The 21,958-nt window shown below is 37.6% G+C and overlaps 1 protein-coding gene across 2 annotated transcripts; it reads right to left on the reverse strand.

Annotated features, from left to right (window-relative positions):
* Positions 1–2,458: 2,458 nt before the first annotated feature.
* LOC134759341 (protein FRG1-like) lies at positions 2,459–20,227 on the reverse strand. 2 transcript variants are annotated; one of them, XM_063716806.1, is made up of 5 exons: positions 10,058–10,102; positions 9,220–9,324; positions 5,839–5,930; positions 4,743–4,853; positions 2,459–3,570 (listed from the first exon to the last, which is right to left on the reverse strand). In XM_063716806.1, exons 2-5 carry the CDS (start codon positions 9,316–9,318, stop codon positions 3,429–3,431), a joined length of 444 nt encoding a protein of 147 aa, XP_063572876.1. In that variant the 5' UTR covers positions 9,319–9,324; positions 10,058–10,102; the 3' UTR covers positions 2,459–3,428. The 2 variants fall into 2 exon arrangements, with proteins under 2 accessions (XP_063572876.1, XP_063572875.1); XM_063716805.1 differs by lacking the exon at positions 10,058–10,102 and adding an exon at positions 18,965–20,227 and having other exon boundaries at positions 2,460–3,570.
* Positions 20,228–21,958: the final 1,731 nt, after the last annotated feature.

Below are 21,958 nucleotides of genomic sequence, written 5' to 3' on the forward strand. Positions count from 1 at the left end.
ATATTCTTTATGTAGCTTTCCTAGTTCCGTATTTAAAAAGATAAATATGGAGATCTACACAGGTCTCAGTAAATAATAATTCCTGATTAATAATTCATTTATTATAAAGCTTGAAGTTTAAAGTAGAATTTTGCTCAGCCTACATATCTTTTATGGTCAGGCTGCTAGAATTATGTAATGCCCAGTTAAATTTCAATTTCAGATAAACAGGGAATAATATTTTAGTATAAGCATGTCCCAAATATTGCATGGGATATACTTACACTGAGAAGAGTATTGTTTATCTGAAATTTAAAGTTAACTGGGCATGATATATTTTCTGTGGCAAACTGTTTTATAGAGAACAGGGTAAGTCAGCTAAATTTTAGAATATTTAACCCTAACCTGGTGTTCTAAGTCTTTCCTTTTTGAAATTATTATTATTATTTGGAGTCAGTGTCGTGCTCCATCACCCAGGCTGGAGTGCAGAGGCACAATCACAATGCCCTGTAGCCTTGAGCTTCTGTTCTCAAGTGATTCTGGCACCTCGGCCTTTGCCCCCCAAGTAGCTAGTACCACAGGTACGTGGGCCCAGCTAATTTTTTTTTTTTCTCATAGAGACAGGGTCTCAGGCTGGTCTGGAACTCCTGGGCTCAAGCAATCCTCCCACCTCTGCCTTCACTTCCCAAATAGCTGAGACCACAGGCACACGCCACCACCATACCCAGCTTATTTATTTTATCAGGTTGGTGCAAGAGTAATTGGGGTTTTGCCATTGAAAGTAATGCCATTGAAAGTAATGCACCACCCTAATAATTTTTTGTGGGTACAGTGTCTTGCGCTGTTGTCTAGGCTGGTTTCCAACACCTGGGATCCAGTGACCCTCCTGCCTTGGCCTCTAAAAGTTCTGGGATTACAGATGGGAGTCACTGCACCAAGTTACTTTGTATAATTTTTAACATAAACATAAATATTTTGAGAAATAGAAATGTTAAAATCATTGGAGGAAAATATATTGTAAAGTATACAATAGAAAAAAATCAAACAAAATACAACTAATACAACAAAAATTAACAAAATTTTCAGAGAAACAAAACAAAACCTTGTTTTACAATCTTCAGAATTCAATCCCATTATATCAAACATATAAAGAAACATATTCAAAGAAAAAGGCAATCAATAGCGACTGACCTCGAGATGACCAAGATGTTGCAATTAGTGTGGATTTTTAAAGTAGTTATTGTAATTCTTATGAAAATGAAAACCCCAAAAACCCTTAAAATAAATGGATAGGAAATCACAGCAGAATAGAAGAAACTACAATAATAACAAAGGCTCAAGTGGAAATTCTAGAAGTGAGAAAGATTTCAAAATTAAAAAATAATAATCAATTGTGTCCAGGAGCAGCTTGGAGGTGGTAAAGAGTCAATGAACCTTAAAATACAATTGAAATGATTCAATCTGAAAAATGTGAGCAGTCATAGGTTGGGTTGAGGGAGCTTTTCCTTTGGTTAGTGCTTTTAGGTAATCTTGGTTTTGATAAGATTACTAGAGTGATCCGTCAGGGGCTTGCTAAGCCAGAGTTTATCTTGGTTTCAGTAGTGCTTTATACAAAACTCATATCATTTTGTAGAAGATGGAAGAAGAGTGGACCAGATGACAATATTTAGATGCAGTCATTCTTAACCTCCGTTGCTCTCCCAGTGGTCTAGCTGGGGTTTGCATAAAGTTGAATGGGAGGAATAGTGAAGGCGCCCCCACCTACCCTCTCCCCTGGTCCACTTGTCCTCCTTCACTAGTGGATAAAGTCCACGGGAACAGGCAAGTTATTTTAAATCTGTAACTTCTGTTGTCAAGATCTGCAATAAGTTCTGCTCGCTGCACTGGGGACAGGAACCAAAGGAACATAGGGGTGAACGAGTTAACATGGAGTCCAGTAACACCCGTTGCCTACGTGCAGAATGTTTGTGACAGGAAAGCCAGTCAGCAGGCAGATGGTCTCAGATACCAAGCTAGTGTTGGCAAGCAAGTTTCAGTCTCTTGAAGGCGGTTTTCCTCATTGTGTGGTTTGCATCGCTTGCTTCAGAATGACTGGAGTACTTGTTAAAATGCAAATTTTGAGCCCAATCCTAGACCTCCTAAGCCTACATCTCTACGGATGGGTCTCAGTAGTCGATATTGGAAACGTTCAGGTCCCTAGGAGATGCTTATGCATATAGATTTGAACTGTTGTGTTTACGGGTTAGGGAGCTGAGAGAAGCAAGGAATAGAACAAGCCCCTGGGTGGGAAGGCTCCATAAACTTGGCACTGTTAGCATTCTGGGCAGAACAGGATTCTGCCACATGCTTTGCAGCATCCATAGCCTCTACCCTCTAACACCGTATTCCAGTTGTGAAAACCAAAAATGTCCCCTGGGAGGCAAAATAGTCACGAGTTGGGAACCAGAACCTCTGCTTTGTGGGATCAGAATGGTTACTTTGTTCCCAATCCAAGGATCAGAACACACGATGAGAGAATGTCCAGCTATTGGAACTGGAGTGCCAAGTTGAAGCTAGACCTACAACAAAAGCTTCAAAAGCTCCTTTATAGGGCTGATCCCATGCCTCAGCTACCTAGCTTGTACAGATGCCATGTAACTCTAGATTTGCTGACAGAAGGAATTTAAAGGCTAGGACTAGATAGGGTCTTTCAGGTTAGGCCAGCACACAACGTGGACTTTTGACATCATCCAGATGCTTGAACCAACCTCAGTCCTGAGGCAGAATTTCCCGTGGCATCTGATACACAGCCTGGATTTGGAGCTCTCACTGGGATTAGATGCCATGGGAATATTGTGTTTAGGAACTCTGAAACAGACAGGCTTCAACAAAGCAGACCTAAGCAACATGTAGCGTCTGAACTTCTTTATCAGCTTCCATTCCAGCCCACGAGGACAAAAGCATCACATACATATCCACTCTGGCAAACCTGTCCTCAGTAGGGAGTTTTCCCAGTACTACTCTCGCCTCTCTTCTGAGCCTACCTGCTTCTTTGTAATGTTTCCACTTTCTGTCCCACTCTCTAATAGATGATTTGTCCTCACTGCCCAGCCCCCTAGTTCTGATATTTGGATTGTCTGTGACCTGGGTAGTACTTAGGAGGTAGAATCAAAGCCTTGTTGATTGGAATGGGAGTTTCTAACTTCCTATTAAAGGCACTGATTAAGCATCTGTTGTATAAAGTAAAGTAAGATTATGATCCAGTAAGAAAGATTCCACAAGTAGCGCAGGAAGAATTGGTTTCTAGTACACTTCATGTTTCAGGACAGGAAATCCAGAAAATAATTCTTTGGTACGTTAAGTGTGTACCGTAAGTTTCATTTCCATATGAAAAACGGTAGTTAGCTCAAAAGTACATCCATGAATGATCCTGATTAAACTTGCTTAATCCTAGTTAAACTAGCTACTAGCTAAACAACAATTTCACAACAACTCAAGAACTCTGTAAAAGCATTTCCTCTGAATATTTTATTCAGAAAAAAACACAAAAAGATAAGGCAGAAACAAAAATCCCAGTCATTTGCAGTATCTGTCGGTTTCAACTTCACTCTCCTGTTAAAACAAAGAAAAATAGTAAAATTAATCTATGTAAAACATGCCATATATATTCAACTGCTAATAAATATAAAAGCTTTAAAAATGTGTGCTCAGTTTTGGTTACTGTATTACCACAACACTTATATTAAAATATGTATACTTTTAAATTTGGTTTCTATAAAAAATGGATTCTAATCTTATAAAAGTTTTTTCCTAATATTTAATAAATGTTGTCTAAGGGCTTTTTCAATCCAAATAGCAATTTTAATTATTCCAGAATTTAAGGGTGCTCTAAATTTCCATTTAACAGGGTGAGAATGCTGTATTATTACAAGTGATAAAAGTTACAGGACATAGAGGGTTATTCTGTTTTAGAGTCCACATCCTGATTATATTTTATAACCTCTTCTTGATTTCTTACAACTAGATACATATTCATTTGCAAAGCTGGAAAAAAATTCTTAACATTATTTACTGACTTTAGGTATGAATTCTACCAGCTAGTTAACAGGAAATATGTAATTAAGCATTGCCTTTATCAAGTAATGTAAAAAAAGAGTAAGAGTAAATTTGCAACATAGGACTTGAATGAGCGGCTGGTGATTATCATAATCTGGCACTTAACTGATTTATACTTGTACACTCACAGCTAAACGTCTGTTTTTCTATGTTGTAAATCTAGGACATTACTTATCTACATAGGAAGAGTAATAAATATTAATAATGTGCTATGATAAACATCCTGCACTCTTCCAAATCTTACAAGAAAACTGCTTCTATTTCACTTGTTTAGCTTTTATACTTAGTTTTTTAGTTGATCTTTGCTTATTTTAAGGATCCTGAACTACTCTAACAGAATCCACATACTTTTTATATTAGTCAAACTGCTTCTTTCTAACTCTGGTTCTAATAGTTATAAAAAGATAATGATAAATTTATGAAGTAGATACAGTCAAACTTGAATTTCTTTAAGTATATACTTAGAATCGGTTATAATTTTTAGATATTCTTTCTTGGCAGTATTTTCCCAAACTCATGATGTCCTCTCTAGGTAATATTGCCACACTCATAAATTAGAAATAAAGACAAAAATGTGAAAACTACAGTAATTTAAGAGAATATAGGTTTTCTACATGCCATTTCTATTGGCTACTGAAAATAGTGGAAATAAGTAAATAAATAGCTACCTGTCCAGAAGCATCTCATGCAAAAATCCATCTTTCTGAGCCTTTTTAGGAATTTTACTGTCTTCTTTACGTATTTTAACTTTGTGGTCTTGGAAGCTCTGAAATTTCTTTCTGCAAAGAAAATGTCTTCATTGAAAAATACCTGAAACTCTGATTATACATATTTACTATTAAATTTATAAATACTGTTAATTTCTTTTTCACTTATTAAAAAAGTCTAATTATAGGCCAGGCACAGTGGGTCACGCCTGCAATCCCAGCACTTTGGCAGGTCAAGGCAGGCAGATCACTCGAGGTCAGGAGTTCGAGAACAGCCTGGCCAACATGGTGAAACACTGTCTCCACTAAAAATACAAAAATTAGCCGAGCATAGTGGCGTGCGCCTGTAGTCCCAGCTACTCAGGAGGCTGAAAAAGGAGAATCACATGAACCTGGGAGGTGGAGGTTACGATGAGCTGAGATCGTGGCACTGCACTCCAGTCTGGGGGACAGAGCGAGACTCCATCTTGAGGGAGAAAAAAAAGTCTAATTGTATTTTTTTTAATGAGCTGGAGATTTTGAACAACAAAGATGACCTTCGTGACCTCTCAAGAGGAGGGCCACTCATTGACTGGGTAGCACAAGCCCCTACTTCTATTAGGGCATGCTGGCTGGAGTCCCCTCTGTCCTGGCCATAGCACAGCCTTTGACTGGCATCACGCCCATTCTATGAATGAATAGAGAGATTGACTAACGCGAGTGACTAGCTTTGGGAGCTGGTAGGATGATTAGGAAAACTGAACCCTCAATAAAAGAAAAGCATCTAGCTCAGTGCTCTGTCCTAGAGGCTACATTATGTTGCCTCTTCTTGTCCATCAGTTTTCATTTTTTCAGACAGGGTCTTGCTCTGTCACCCAGGCTGGAATGCGGTGATGATCAGAGCTTACTGCAGCCTTGAACTCCTGGGCTCAAACAATCGTCCTGTCTCAGCCTCCCGAGTAGCTGGGCCTACAGGCATGCGCCACCATACCCAGCTAGTTAGGTAATTTATTTTGAAAGCACTTTGAGAAGCACTTCACTGTCAAATCTGTAGGTCTAAAAGGAAATGCATACATACACATAATTGATTTCACATTGTTTTACATCTCCTTTGTCTTCTTCTGGAATGTCATCTTTTTTCTTGGTTTCTCTTTCAGCGCAGGATCTAATCTAGATATTGGAAAAGAGAATCTAATGGGTTATATGTTTATCTTCCACCTTCCCCACTTTACATATCACATAAGAACATTCGAGATGATTACTTATGCAGAAGAAAAAATTAACTGAGCAACTATATTCAGAAAAAGACAGGTTCTGGCTATGTGTTTTTACTTCATATATATAATCTATATGAGTAAGTGCTATCACATGCTTCCTTCTCAGCCCTTGTGTCAGAAACACTACAGACAAAATTGTTTCAGAAACATTTTATACATCAGATGCTGCTAGGCAATAAAGCAATCATTAATTTAATTTTGTCGTCCAAGTGAATACACTAGGATCAAATTATCCCTAGTAGACAAGTGTCATTTGATCAGATTGAAAGATCAATAGCTCTTTTACATTGCACAGACTATTACCAAACTATTAAAACTTTTAACATTACACAACTTGTTTTTAATTAATTGGAACCCACCTCTTTTAGTAGCTTCTTATATCCTCCTAAGTTGGATAGATGTTTACTATCACATGTCATAAGTTAATTAATCTGCATTCAACAATTAGGATCACCCACAGAAGAGGCAATGGGCAATGGTAAGGATTCATGTCTCCTAAGGGACCTCTGTGGTCAGAGTCCAGTTCCAGGGCTGCTTAGAAAGTGATGACAAAAAACGTGATTGTGCCACTGAGTTCTTTGTGACAGTTTTGATTAGAGGGGTCCCAGACCTCAAAACATTCCCTGCTAGGGCCTGTAACACAATGCTACCTTTAGTAAGAGGATCTGTGTTCTGGTAGACGAGGCAAGGTCCTAAAGGTGAAGGGCTGACAGAGATTAATTAGGGCAGCCTGCAATTAAATGGTATGAAAAGAGTGCTAAATAATCACTGTTCAGAGCTTCCAAGTACTTGACTAACCAAAGAGACCCAGAAAACTTTGTATTTCATCCGAAAATTGCTTTAAATAGTGAAAAATGCAATCTTTGTGTATCTTTGTGTCTTTGCATAAGTGCAAAGCACTGCACATATATTTGCAATTGTTGCATTCAATAACACTTTTGTGATGATATCCAGATGAAAAAAATTTAAACATGATACAATAAAATATAAATAAATTAAATTAAATGTAAGTCACCAACCCATCTGCATTTCCTCAATGACCTGTTTCCTGAGAAGCAATGTGCTATGAAATACTGAGAGTGGCCTCTGGAGTCAACTGAGTCTGGGTACACATCCTGTCTTACCACACCTTGAAATCACTGTGATTTCCATGAACTGACTGACAAAAACCACGAGGATGTAAGGAGGGTCAGAGGCTGTCTTCCTGTCTGTAAGGCTGAGCTCACATCCACCTCACAGGGGCATTATGGAAATTCAAGACTACTACGCATGTGCCGGATGCATGCAATGAAAAAATATAGCATTTCACTTCTCTAACTGTAAGAAAATATCTACATTTTATATTGAAATTGTTTGAGCTTTAGATTTGAAATTAACTGAAATCAAGACTATTCTAAAAAGAAAATCAAACATATGACTGGAAATCTAACATGAAGCTCGTACAGAGAATTGAGAGATGGTTTTAAATTACACTGGCAGTAGAGAAAAATGTAACGTAAATTTTTATGCTCTAATTATAAGAATGAAGGGCATTTTAGAAAAGACATTTGCCCCCTCTCTTAGAGCCTTCCACTCTGGCCCCCACAATGCCAGCAAATCTGGGTCACACTGGATGCAACGTGTGATTCCCAACAGAGACAAACAAAGCAAGGTTCACGATGCTCAGTACTGCGTTGGAATGCCAAGACACAGAAAAACCACGTGTCAAGAAGTGGCAGTTATTCCTTAGACACATCCTGGTATATGTTTATGATTAAAGATCAGTGCCTTGCTCAGTACTGGGATGGAATGCCAAGACACAGAAAAGCCATGTGTCAAGAAGGGGGAGTTATTGTTTAGACACATCCTGGAACATGTTTGTCATTAAGGATCAGTGGCTTTTGTGAGTCTAAGAAATTAAGCCTTAAATGTTTTCATCAAATTCCAGTTAACTACCTGATTTATCTAGGTTATATTAACAGTATTATTTAGAATTTCACCTTGATATGAAGATGTCTGTTTAACTTTTACAATGATGTAAAACAAACAGTAGGATTAGGGAGGGCACAGGCCACTGGTGGAATGGATAACGTGTCTGACTACGGATGAGGGAATTTAGCCTGTAATAAGGAACTTTTATTTCCAGCTTAGTGAGGCAAACACATTTTAAAAATAAAATAAAAATCATGTTTTATGTGATTCATGTTTCTCCTAATGCAAAGAAGACGGGTACTATTAATAAAAATATTTTTCAAATGTAAGGGCTAAGGCCCCAGAAGTTCTGCTATGATTTTTTATGTTTCATAGAGTGATTATCATCACAGAAGCTCAAGCATTACATAAATACAAATGCGTATACCCCGACCTGGTAATTCTGCTTCTGGAAATTTATCTTCAGGTCCACCCGCACATCTACAAATTGATGCATATTCAATGTTATGTACTGCAGCACTGTTTATAAGAGCAAAAGAATGGAAACAGCCTAAATTTCCATCTATAAAAGACTACATAAATTAAGGTACATCCCTAAAATGGAATATTATGTGGCTGTTAAAAGAGAGAAAGAGAAGAAAAGCAAGAAAAAGAGAAAATTTTGTGCATTCAAACTAATAGTAGAAAACTCTCCAAGATACAATTTTAAGGAAAAAAAAAGTCAAAAGTTGAGAAGACTAGAGAGGAGGCTGCCTTTAGTGTAAAAAGTTGAAAATTATAAATGTATTCATATGTTTATAAAGAAGTTTTAGGAGGCCATAAAAAAAACAAAGGGAAAGAGGAACAGGAGCTGGGACACAGGTGAGTAAGATGCATGGCAGGCATATGTCTTCATCTTCATATGCTTTTATTTAAAAATGTTGGATCACGTGTACATGTTATCTATTTTAAAAATTAGATTTTAAAATACAAGCAAGAAAACAAGAAAATGAAAGCTTAAAAAGAGCATGTGGAACTACCAGAAAAAGATAGTAATCCTTGGAGATAATGGCAAGGTAGCTCCTAGATGCATTGATTTCTTTACCACATTGTATAAACAAGCCATCAATTATGGGATTTATAATTAAAAATGAGTCTATTTGAAACAACACATTATAAAAAGCTATTAACTAAATCTTTAAAGTGACAGTAAATGATGATTTAACATTTTAAAGAGATACAGTCACATTGCATGTATGAATGCAGTCATCTGTATAAAATGTCATCATTACCTTGATCATTTCTTCTTCTCCTGCTGTTTTACTTTTTGCTTCTATGTCTCCTGCTTCATTGCATCTAATAAAGCAGCTGTCTGAGGCCAATAAAACCATTTTCCCCTAAGTGAAACAAAATAACAGAATAGCCATGAGGATACTTCTTGTAGAAGAAACATTAAGTGTTTAGACTGAATCAATTTTTCCTCCCTGATTTAAAAATCACAGAAAAGAACTTAAGAGAAGAACGTGAAAAATATAATACAAGAACATATAGAAAAGGAAACCAAAATCACCTTTCATTTTACTATTCAAAGATTACTACAATAAATATTTGTAGTGTATCTTCCTAGTAGGACTAAATTCTAATTAGATGAGGTAGGATTGCTTCCTTTCTAAAAGATCTACTGAAGATAAAACTGTTTAGTTCTGTTTGAAAAATTAACTTTAAAGACAAGAAGATAATTATGAATGCATACTTTATTCAAATATTAGCATTTTAAGTAAAATTTATTTTCTTCAGAATTAGAAAACATGAAAAGGTATATACAATGCCTTTGGTGTTTTGAATTTTAGAATTGATGTCTGAGGGAGTTTTGTGTGTGAAAATAAATATTCATATACATTTTTAGTTGTTTAATGTTTGATTTATTACACTGCTTTCTATTAAACAAAACTTTAAAAACTGATTTTCTTGTGTATCTAAATCTGGGTTATAAATTTGGTTAGCTTATCTCCCATAACAAATAAAATGTTTATTTATAACTTGTATTTGGTTGATTCTTTTGGAAAACTTGGAATACCATAACATTTAGACAAAATATTTATAAATACAATGATTATAAAATATGTTAACCTTATATCACATCCAGTTAAAAACGTGCTGATAACATGGATTTAATATCTTAGTCAAGTCACAAGGGCTGGGTTTTCTTTCATCTGGATGGCTGGTGGTTCACATCGCGTGGTGGTCATAAGAAATACTATGAAGATCTCACATATCCTTTACTCGCTTTGTCTCAATGATGACATCTTGCATAAGTATCATACATTGTTAGAATCAGGAAACTGACATTGATATAATCCATGAAGCTTATTCAGATTTCACCAGTTTTACATGTACTTGTTTGCATGTATGTGCACAGATTCATGCCACTACCAGCACAGTCAGAATTAGGTTTTTAAAATACAAAATAGCAACATACAGCCAGGCATGGGGGTGTATGCCTGTAATCCCAGCTACTCGGGGAGCTGGGAAAGAGAATCACGTGAGCCCAGGAGTTCTAGGTTATAGTGAGCTATGATCATGCCACTGCACTCTAGCCTGAGTGACAGAGCAAGGTCCTGTCTCAAAAAAAGACCAAAACAAAACAAAAGACAACATGTAAGATACAAATTGATATATGGAGAACGGTCTCTCTCATGATAGACCCCAGCCATATATTCATACCTGCTTTCCAGAGGCAATGCCTATCATAATATTTCTTAAAAATACCTCTACAGGAAGACTTTCTAGCATAGTAATCTTTTTTTTTTTTTTTGAGACGGAGTCTCACTGTTTCACCCAGGCTGGAGTGCAGAGACGCGATCTTGGCTTATTGCGACCTCTGCCTCCCGGGTTCAAACCATTCTCTGCCTCAGCTTCCCGAGTAGCTGCCACCATGCCTGAATAATTTTTTTTTTGTATTTTCAGTAGAGACGGGGTTTTACCATATTGGCCAGGCTGGTCTTGAACTCCTGAGCTCGTGATCCACCCGCCTCTACTTCCCAAAGTGCTGGGATTACAGTTGTGAGCCACGGCGTCCGGCCAGTAATCTTAACTATGATTTTAGATTGAAAGCAAAACGAGCACAATCTGTGTCTATGTATACTAATTTCCAATTTGCCAATAGAAATGTTAGACTCTAGCAAAAATTATTTTAACAGTTGTTATAAAAGTTTATATCTTAATGTTAAAAAACATCCTCAAACCTACTCCTAAATTGTACTTTAACTAGAGTGGAAATAAGTCAATCATCAACTGGATATGACATATTAAGGAATTCTTGTTAATGTTACCAGGTCTGATAATGACATAGAATAACGTATAAAAATAAAGAAAAAAACATGTGATGAGAGAAATACATACCACGTTAAGAAATGTACATTTATGTACTTATGGGTAAAATGACATAATATCTGTGATTTTACTTAAAATTTTCTAGGAATTAATGTGTGTGTGGGTGAGTAAGTAAATGAAACGAGATTGGCAAAATATTGATAATTAATGCTGGGGCCTGGGCACATGGGGACTCATTATATTCTTCTATGTATGGATTAGTTTGGATATTTCCATAATGAAAAGGTTTTAAAGATTCAGTTAATTCCACTGCACAAAATTTTCTTTTAACTAAACATTTCATGCTTTTCATAATCAATTTTAAAATACATAAAATTTTACCTAAAATGAAGTTGGACCCTTATCTAACACCAAATACAAAAAGTAACTTCAAATAGACCAAAGACCTAAATGTAAGAGCTAAAGTTAGAAAACTTTTAGAAGAAAATGGGAAAAGCTGCACGACAATGAATTTGGCAATGATTTGTTATATAGAACATCAAAGGCACAGGCAACAAAAGAAAACATAGACAAACTGGACTTCATCAGAATTAAAAACTTTTGTGCATCAAGAACCACTGTCAACAGAGTAAAAGGCAACCCAGAGAATGGAGAAAATATTTGTAAACTACACACATTATAAGGAATTAATATCCAGACTATATAGAGAACTCCAAAAAGACAAACACCACAATTCAAAACTGGGCAAAGAATATACACGGACATTGCTTCAAAGATGATATACAAATGGCCAATAAGCACTCGAAAAGATGCTCAACATCACTAGTCACTAGGGAAATATAAATCAAAACCATAATACAATACCACTTCACACCCTTTATAATGCTATTATCAAAACAAACAAAAAACAAAAAACAGAAACCAAGAAAACCAGAAAAACAAATGTTGGGCAGGATGTGGAGAAACTGAAACCCTGTGCAATGCTGGTAGGAAGGTAAAATGGTGCATTCATTTAAATGCCACTGAAGTATACACGTAAAAATAGAAAAACTGGCAAATTCTATATTCTGTGTATTTTGCCTCCACACACACACAAAACCAATGGAGAAAAAGAAAATTAATCAAAATTAAAACTTCAGCTAAAGACGAGTAGAAAGCAATACAACTAATGACAATTTAGAAGATGGAGTTATAGCTACAATTGTTTTCAGTAAAAGAAATAATGCTTTATTCAGAATCATTATGAACAGTGTTATGATTAGCAAGTCTTTCTTATAAATGTAATAGTTAATAATTTTAAATTAGTTTTACTTTGTATGTTCTATGCCACGTTCACCAAGTACACTTATTATTAAATAAAATCATTTAAATATAATATCTCATTAATGTTTTGCAAATGAAGAAGAAATTTCTGGCAGACAAGCTCCTCAAAATTTTCACACTCTGTCCAAGTAGGGAAATGATACAATAACATTACTTATAATATTGTCAACAGAAAAAGAAATTACTTTGAGCAGATGCCAGTATTTTTTCTCAATGAGATTTCAAAGAACAAGAAAGCTAAACACAGTATCATCAAGAATTAAATGTGAGCATTCTGCCTACTTTCGGCAAGTGGCCTACATTCAAACTGTGGAGGTATGCTTATATGTTTAACGACTAAAGTAACATAACATAATACTTAACAGTGCCACTCGGGGGTTTTAGCTGTGAAAAAGCAGTGGATCCTAAGAACAGTGGGCACTGAAGTTGCCTGTCTCTACGTCAGGTTACAGCTCAAGCTGTGTATATGCTGCAGACGCCCAAGCTGAATTTAAGAGAATCCGCTCTAAAACATTACTTGCTATTTAGACAAATGCTTAAAGTTATTTCCTTTTAAACCTTAGGCAGATGGTGAAATATTCCCGCTGTGTTGTCTCACAATGCATAATAAAGCTTTTCACATATTTTCACATAGTTTAGAATGTTTACATATGTCTGGCATGCCTGTAATCCAGCATTTTGAGAGGTGGAAGCAGGAGAATCACTTAAGCCCAGGAGTTCAAAGTCAGCCTAGGTAACAAAAGGAGACCCCCATCTGTACAAAAAAAATAAGAAATTAGCTGGGTATGGTGATAGAAGACTGTGGTCCCAGCTACTCGGGAGTCTGAGATGAGAGGATTGCTTGAGCCTACGAGGTCGAGCGTGCACTGTCATGATCATGTCACTGCACTCCAGCCTGAGCAACAAAGCAAGAGCCTGTCTCAAAAAAAAAAAAAAAAAAAAAAAAAAAAAGGCCTGATGCACCAGTGTCATGGCTGATAAGATACTACCAGGGCACCCTCATTCTAGCATCAAGGCTGTGTGACAGCTCACCTCACCTTCTGACTAACCCAGTGCTTCTGTGCTAAGGGCCCCTTTAAATCTCTGCCTTCATTATTTGCTTGGCACAAAGGAATGATATATTTTAGATTTGGAAATGGAATTTTCTTCCCCAATCTTACTGTAGTCTAAGTACCCTTCACAGACCTTCTATTAACCCATAGCTTACTTAGCTTTAGTTCCTGGGTAAATCAAATCTGTGTTTTGCAAACTACGATGTTGTAAGTTCAATTGCTTCTGAATCTAGCAGAGCTCAGTGAAACTCTTTGCTTACAGACATGCTCATTTTTATTAATGTCACACATGGTATTCTCCATGTGTAAGACAGAATTTCTTTCTTCCTATTTACCAATCCCTTCAGATCCTTGTGAGGAACGAACAGAACAGCTTTAAAAAATTAAAAGTTTTTTTTCTTTCCCTTCACAAATAGACACATGCTTACTTACACGGCAAATTTAGAAAATCTACAATGCAAAAGAAGGTGGAAGGGCAAAGAGAAAAAGACACAGAAGGACTTCCTCTTCCAGCCGAGATGGACTTGCCCTCCCACGATGACCAATGAGAAAACTGAAACTGGATAGAATATTTGAGAAAACTGTTTTCGGGGATTGGAACACAGGCAGAACAGGACTGTGATATTTGAGAACAGGAAAACACAGGAAGCAAATCTCACACAAACTTCTGTTTTCTGCCGAATGGCAGTTTCTTGACCACACAGAGAGAGGTAGAGACCTCCGAAAACGAGGCAATGTCACTGTCACTAAGCTGAGAGTCTTGCAGTGCTAACATGTTTGGAGTTTATAGAATAAGGTACAGGAGAAGAGGCAACTACATACAGATGAGGCCTCAAAAGTGTATGCAAAAGTTCTCTGCAGGTCTTGGGTCAAGGGCTGGGGGTAGTGCATACAGCAAGCAGGCTCCACAAGGCCTCTGCAGAGTGGCTGGCACTTCTGAGGGCTGACTGGAGATGCCAGAGATCACACAAATTTGGGACATAGCACAGTCGCAAGAATTTACCAAGTATACCTAGAACATGTGGCTGAGGCCCATGAGGATGAGACTTTCCTAGAGTAAGAGTCACTGTCTAAGTCTACAGGCAAAAACCTAATAAATAAGCACAAACTAAAAAAGGCCCAGGCTTGACAGGTGAAAAAGGGTGGTCAAATAATTTAACTAGGCATCAAGACATTTAACAGAAATAAAGGTTAAAATGTTATGAAAATGAAAGACTGAATTTATAAGGAAGACTTAACAATCCTAAATGTGTACACATGACAGCTTCAAAATACTTTAAGCAAAAACTGCTCAAGTAGACAGATCTAGAATTACAGCTGGAGGTTTTAACATAACTCTCAATACATTGTAGGATGAGTAAAAAATCAGTAAGGACACAGAAGATGTGCATAGTCACAAGCTCCACCAGTTGATCTAAGTGACATCTAAAGAACACTGAACCACCGGGTGCCACGGCTCACGTCCATAATCCCAGCACTTTGGGAGGCCGAGGCGGGCGGATCGCCTGAGGTCAGGAGTTTGAGACCAGCTTGGCCAACGTGGTGAAACCCCGCCTCTATTAAAAATATTAAAAAAAATTAGCCAGGCGTGGTGGCAGGTGCCTGTAATTCCAGCTCCTCTGGAGGCTGAAGCAGGAGAATCACTTGAAACTGGGAGGCGAAGGCTACAGTGAGCCGAGATCCTGCCACTGCACTCCAGCCTGCTGGGCAACAGAGCGCGACTTCATCTCCAAAAAAAAACCAAAAAAACAAAAAAAGGCCTGAACCAACATCTGCAGAATACACATTCTTTTCAAGTGTACATGGAAATTCACTAAGAAAGTATGTTCTCCAACTATACTATAAATGAATTAGAAATCAGCAAAAATAACATACCTATAATATCTCTATGTAGTAGAAATTAAAAGCAATACACTTTTAAATAACTCAAGTGTCCATGAAAAGAAAAATCACAAGGAAAACTACATGATATTTTGAATGGAATGAAAATGAAAGCAAAATGTGTTGACTATAACTAAAACTAAAGTGGAATGAAGAGATCTAACTTCCTTCTTAAGAAGCAATAAAACAAGAGCAAAGTAAACTGAAAATAGTTAAAGGAAGGAAAAAAAAGACCGAAAATAAATGAAATAGAAAATGAAAAAAAGAGAAAATAAGTAATACTGAAAGAGGCTTGTCCAACCTGAGGGCTGCATGTGGCCCAGGCCAGCTTTGAATGCAGCCCAACACAAATTCATAAACTTTCTTGAAACATTATGAGATTTTTTTCTTTTTCTTTTTTTTGGCTTATCAGCTTATCGTTAATGTATTCTATGTGTGGCTTAAGACAGTTCTTCTCCTTCCATTGTGGTCCAGGGAAGCTAAAAGTTTGAATACCCCTGTACTAAAAGATCATCAATGATCTAAAATAAGTGATCTTATAAAGAATTGATAAACCTCCAGTTACACTGAGTGATCCAGGAAAAAATAGAAAAAACACAAATTACCAATATGAAGAGACTGCAATACAGATTAGATTGTACAGGCATTAAAAGGATATTAAAGGAATATTCTGAACAATTTTATGTCAATAAATCCAACAACGTGGATTAAAGGAAATTTTCCTAAAAGACACAAATTACCAAAACTGACAACAGAAAAATCTGAAAATATCTCTTAAAAAACCTTAATTCTCCCACAAAGAACTGAAACCAAACCAAACAGAACCCTCTAGGTTCAGATGACTTCACTGGTAAATCCTATCAAACATGTAAAGAAGAAATCATACCCATCTTACACAGCTATTTCCAAAAACAGGGAAGGAGACAGCACTTCCCATCTAATTTTATGACACCCAATATCACCTTGACACCAAAATCAAATAAAGACATTACAAGAAAAGGATACAAAAGTCCAATATCTCCCATCAACACCAATATAGAAATCTTAAAAAAAAAAAAAAAAAAACCTAGAAATGAAATCTAGCAATATCCCAAAGGACAACGCACCACAACCAAGTGGGGTTTATCTCAGGCATGTAAAGTTAGTTTAAAAGTTGAAAATGAAACCAATGTAATTCATAGGCAGAATGAAGAAAGTTGTATAATCGTCTCAACAGATACAGAAAGAGGCATTTGACAGCATTAAACATCGTTATGATAAAAACTCCCAAGAAACAATGTTTAAAAGGGATGTCCTCATCTTGATAAAGGTTTTCTCTGTAGATCCTACAGACATCATACCATATGGTGGACTACTGAAAGCTTTCTGCCTAAACCTGGAAACAATGCAATTATGCCCATTCTCGCGACTTCTGTTCAACACTATGGAAGTCCTGGACAGAATAATAAACCAATAAAAAGCACGACAAGACATAAGGATTAGAAAGAAGAAGTAAAACGATAGTCACAGGAAACAATTGCAAATTTCTTAGTTTTCTATATAAACAAACCACTAGAAGTAATAAGTGAAACAGACTTATGAGACTACAAAATCACTATAAAAAAATCAATTGTAGATCTACGTACTAACAGCAAAAAACTGGAAAATCAAATTCAAAACTTCTATTGACAGTAGTGTAAAATTATAAAATACTTAAGAATAAATTTTTAAACAGGCATGCAAGACCGCTACATTGAAAATTATGAAATATTGAGGCCCAATATTAAGATGTTGATTCTCCCTCAAATGATCTGGACTCAATACAATTCTCTGAGAAAATCCAACAGACTTCACTGTAGAAATTAATAAACTAATAGTAAGTACAAAGTTGGAGGTCTCACACTACCTGATCTCAAGACTTCATGAAATTATAGCAATCAAGAGAACTATACCAACAGAAATACAGACAATCGATAGAACAGAGTTCAGAAATAGACCAATACATAGAAAGTTAATTGATTTTTTATGAAGATACGAAACTAGATTAATGGAAAAAGGAAACACAAATGGTGCTGTCATAAATGGTTATCAAGATGTTAAAAAAAAAAGTAAATCTTGAAACCAAACTCACACCATGCCAAAAATTAATTTGAGATTAATGACAGATTTAATGTGAAAACTAAAACTATGATTCCTCTAAAAGACAATGTACGATATTTTCCTGACTTTGGGGTAAGCAAAGATCTCTTAGATCAGAGATAAGGCAGTAACCATAAAGGAAAAAAAAATAAACTAAGCTTTATAAAAATTAAAAGCTTCTGACCATCCTGGCTAACATGGTGAAACCCCGTCGCTATTAAATACACAAAAAATTAGCTGGGCGTGGTGGCAGGTGCCTGTAGTCCCAGCTACTTGGGAGGCTGAGGCAGGAGAATGGCGTGAACCTGGGAGGTGGAGCTTGCAGTGAACCGAGATCGCGCCACTGGCCTCCAGCCTGGGCGACAGAGCGAGATTCCATCTAAAAAAAAAAAAAAAAAAAAAGCTGTCCATCCGAAAACCACCATTAAGAAACTGAAAAGGTAAAACTCAGACTGGGAGAAAAGACTGATAACACCATCGACTCTTGGCAAGGATGTAACTGGAACACTAATTCATTCTTGGTGGGAGGGTAAAATGGCACAACCACTTTAGAAAATTTTTGGCAGTTTCTTACTTAGTTAAACATTCACCTATCCTTTGACACAGCAATTCCACATCTACATATCTACCCTAGATATTTATCCTAATTTTAGTATTGTTGATTTGCCATTTCAAAAGCAATGATTCTTCCAGAACATTAGCTTTATACCATTCCATATTTTATATATTTTTTAAGCTACCATAATTTATGAAGATTCAAAATGCAACTTGCCAAGTTTTAAAAGAGAAAAAAAAAGTATGGAAACAACTAAATGGAAAATAGGCTGGTTAAGTGTGTTTTTGTCAGTTTATTTCTAGTATCATTTACAGGCTACTCTTACATTGTATTTAAAATTTTCATTCATTTCAGAGTTCACAAAATAATGATTTTTCCTGTGAAGATACTTCGTTTAAGAGACAACTGATTTCTATAACTAAAATGTATACATGTTCAAAGAAAAGAACTTGTAAAATATATTTGGTTGAATAACATTTACATTAAACCTTTAAAATTATGTATCAGAATCTCTGGCTACTAAGCAGTCTAATGGTGCCTACTAAGTCAGAGAGTTGTAATTCTTCTCTCCTGTGCTCTGTTCTGACAATGAAGTAAAGGCATCAGTAGCATCTACTGTGCTAAAGAATAAATGGAATTTACAACTGTAGGTAATATTTAAGCACTTTAAGACAAATATGAATACATCATGAATTTCTAACTAGGAAAATGTTTTCAACGAGATCTCAAGAAATGTTAACTTTTTTCAGAATACAGCACTGAAAACTCACTCACCAACATCATCAAGCTGGGTTTCTTCATATTCTTCTCTTTTTCTCTTCTTACCTTTGCTCTTTTTCTTCTTACTACAGGACATAATTTATATAGATGAGTTTAGGTATATTGATTTGTGTGATAAATAATTATCGTAAGATTGAGACTTGGAAGTCTTTTAAGCTGTTTCATTTATAAATTATTTATTTGGGAAGACTTACATTGCTATGCCCTCTTAAATACAGTACTGAGAATTTGCTTCAGGCTTTGTACATATTATGTTAAAGTTCAAAGCAGATTGTAGAGCCACACTGCCAGATTTTAAATCCTGATTCTGTCACTTCTTAGCTCTGCGATTTTTGGAAAAGGTACTGAATCTCTCTGTGGGTCAGTTTCCCCACTTAAAAGATTAGGATAATAACTTAACTCTCAAGGCTATTGTGAGAATTAAGAGGTAATATGCATCTTCACACATTGCTGGAGGAAATTTAAAATGGTGCAGCTTCTACAGGAAACAGTTTGTGGTTCCTCAAAAAGTTAAAGAGTTACCATATGACCCAGCAATTTTACTCCTAAGTATGTATACCCAAGGGAAATGAAAACATACACACACAAAAATATTACGTAAGAATATTCACATTAGCATTAGTCACAACAGTCAAAAAGGGGAAACAACCTAAATGTTCATCAACTGATGAATGGATGAACAAAATGATACATCCATACAATGGAATACTACACAGCCATAAAAAGGAACAAGTGTCACAACAATGATGGACCTCAAGAACGTTATAAGTGAAAAAAGCCATACACAAAAGGCCACATGTTGCATGATTTCTTAGGAAATATTCAGAATAGGCAATTTCACAAAGATAGCAGACTAGTGGTTGCCAAGGACTAGGAGAGGGAGAGGATGGGATGTGACTGCTTTAATGGGTAGGAAGAGATTTCCTTCTGAGATGACGAAAATGCTGAGCAACTAGACAGTGCTGAACCTCTTGAATATATACTAAAATCCACTGACTGTACAAAAGGGTGAATTTTATAATTATGAATTACATCGCAATAAAAAAATAAAAAAACAAGAGCGATTTGAAAAAAGTTAATGTGCAAAGTGCCTACAACAATTTCTTGGCACATTGAAAGTGCTACATAAGCATTAATTATGATCATTACGATAATCTTAAGACACTCTTGTCTGCATTTTCATCATAAAGTTTTCAGAAAATAACTCACCACTCCTCACAGGAAATTCACAGAGTAAAAATCTCACATTCATTCAGGATATACCTGCGACTTATTCTGGCATCTTCGTGAGCCCAGACTCCTCAAGAGGGTTCTCAAGGGCAGTAGCTTCAGCTCACTCCTTGATACTTTCTTTCCATCTCACCTAACAATATCAAAACCTCTGTTTATCACGGAGACCAGGAGGAAATGCTCAATATTTCTATGTACAGAAAGCCTCAGGCAAATCTGCCAGATAAAAAAGAAGCGGTGATATGAGTTCACAGGTATTTTTCTCCTAAAGAGCTAATAAATTACCACTACGACCTCCTCCTGACATTTGGCTCAATTTATTTACTGCATATATGTTCTCTCATTTAATCCTCACAGTCTTCTAAAGGTATAAAAAATGGTCTGAAAGTATAAATGTGTAAACGGAGGTTCAAAGATATTTGATCTCTTAATGAGTACATGGAAGTTCAGACATATTAACCAATTTGCCAAAAATTACAAAATTAGCAAATGACAGAGTGTAGTTTCGAGCCCACATCACAATCAAAGCCCATATACACCTCAACCACTGTGTGATTCATCCTGGTTTCACTCTACATATTAGCTTAGAAAAAATTAATCAATAATTTTTCCAGGAAGAGACAATGGAGAAAAGAATAATCCCTAACAAAGGAAGTTAGTATCATGAACTACGAGATCAGACTAACGCAGACCACCAGGCAGAGGCCTGGAGAGATGCCTCGGGGGACCCAAACTCGTGGGTACGGGGTCAAGGGTCACCCGCCCTTCTATCCTGTTTCCAGGGTCGTACGCGCGGGAGGCTGCTCCTCTCTGCACAGGCTCGGGAAACCGCGGTCCGGCCTCCGTCCTGCCTGGACAGTGGCCAGGGCGAAGCCTGTGAGGCCACAAAACCGGGTCTATGCGCCACGACTTCTACCGGATTCGCGGGGGTGGAGTGCATCCGAAAAGAACTGAGGAGGCTCCCGCCGGAGCTGCAGGGCCCACCTCTTCGCCTTGGTTCCCTTGAGCACAAGCTTGGTAGACTTCACGTAAGAGTACTCTGCCATGGCTCCGGGGACTCCTGCGCTGAGAGGCTGAAGCCGGCTCAGGACGAGTATATGACCCAGAGCAGCACGAGGGCGGGGAGGAACAGAAGTGCAGGCGAAGTAAACACTCCCTGACAGCGTACGTCTGTCCAGAACCCACATTCGTCTTGATTCAAAACCTGAATGGCTGAGATTTCCACATCCGCGTTTCTGCCGGAGAGCTACGGCGGCCGCAGAGGGCCGAAAGGTGTCCGCACACAGCTGCTCCCTGGCTCTCTCTCGAGGAGCCCCTGAGGATTGGCGCCTCCCCGAGGGGAGGAAAGCCCGCCGGAGGCGCTGGTGCTGGCTGTGGCGGGGCTGCCGGGCGCGCTGTGGAACCGCCTCCCGCTAGAGCTGCAGGCTGGCTACAGTCCCCGCGGGGGCAGGAAGCGGCTCAGGCTGCCCTCGCTGGCCTGTGGCGGTGCGGCTGGAAGCGCGGGCCACTGGTGCGCGGGTCACTCGGGGCTGTGCCTCGCGCGAATGTTTGTGCAGGAAACAAACAGGAAATACCCTAAAATAGAATGAAGCGCCATGTTGAGGGCCCCGGACGTCGCGAGTGCTGTGGGAATGTGGGCTGAGGTGGAGAGTTATGGTGGCGCGTGTTACAGGTTCAGGGGTCAGGAAGAAGCCTAATCGTGGAGGTGGCATCTGAGGAGGGTCTTGAACGCTGGGCAGGCTTTTGCCCGATACAGAT

Source organism: Pongo abelii, chromosome 17 (genome assembly GCF_028885655.2).
Source record: "Pongo abelii isolate AG06213 chromosome 17, NHGRI_mPonAbe1-v2.0_pri, whole genome shotgun sequence".
Lineage (NCBI taxonomy): Eukaryota > Metazoa > Chordata > Mammalia > Primates > Hominidae > Pongo > Pongo abelii.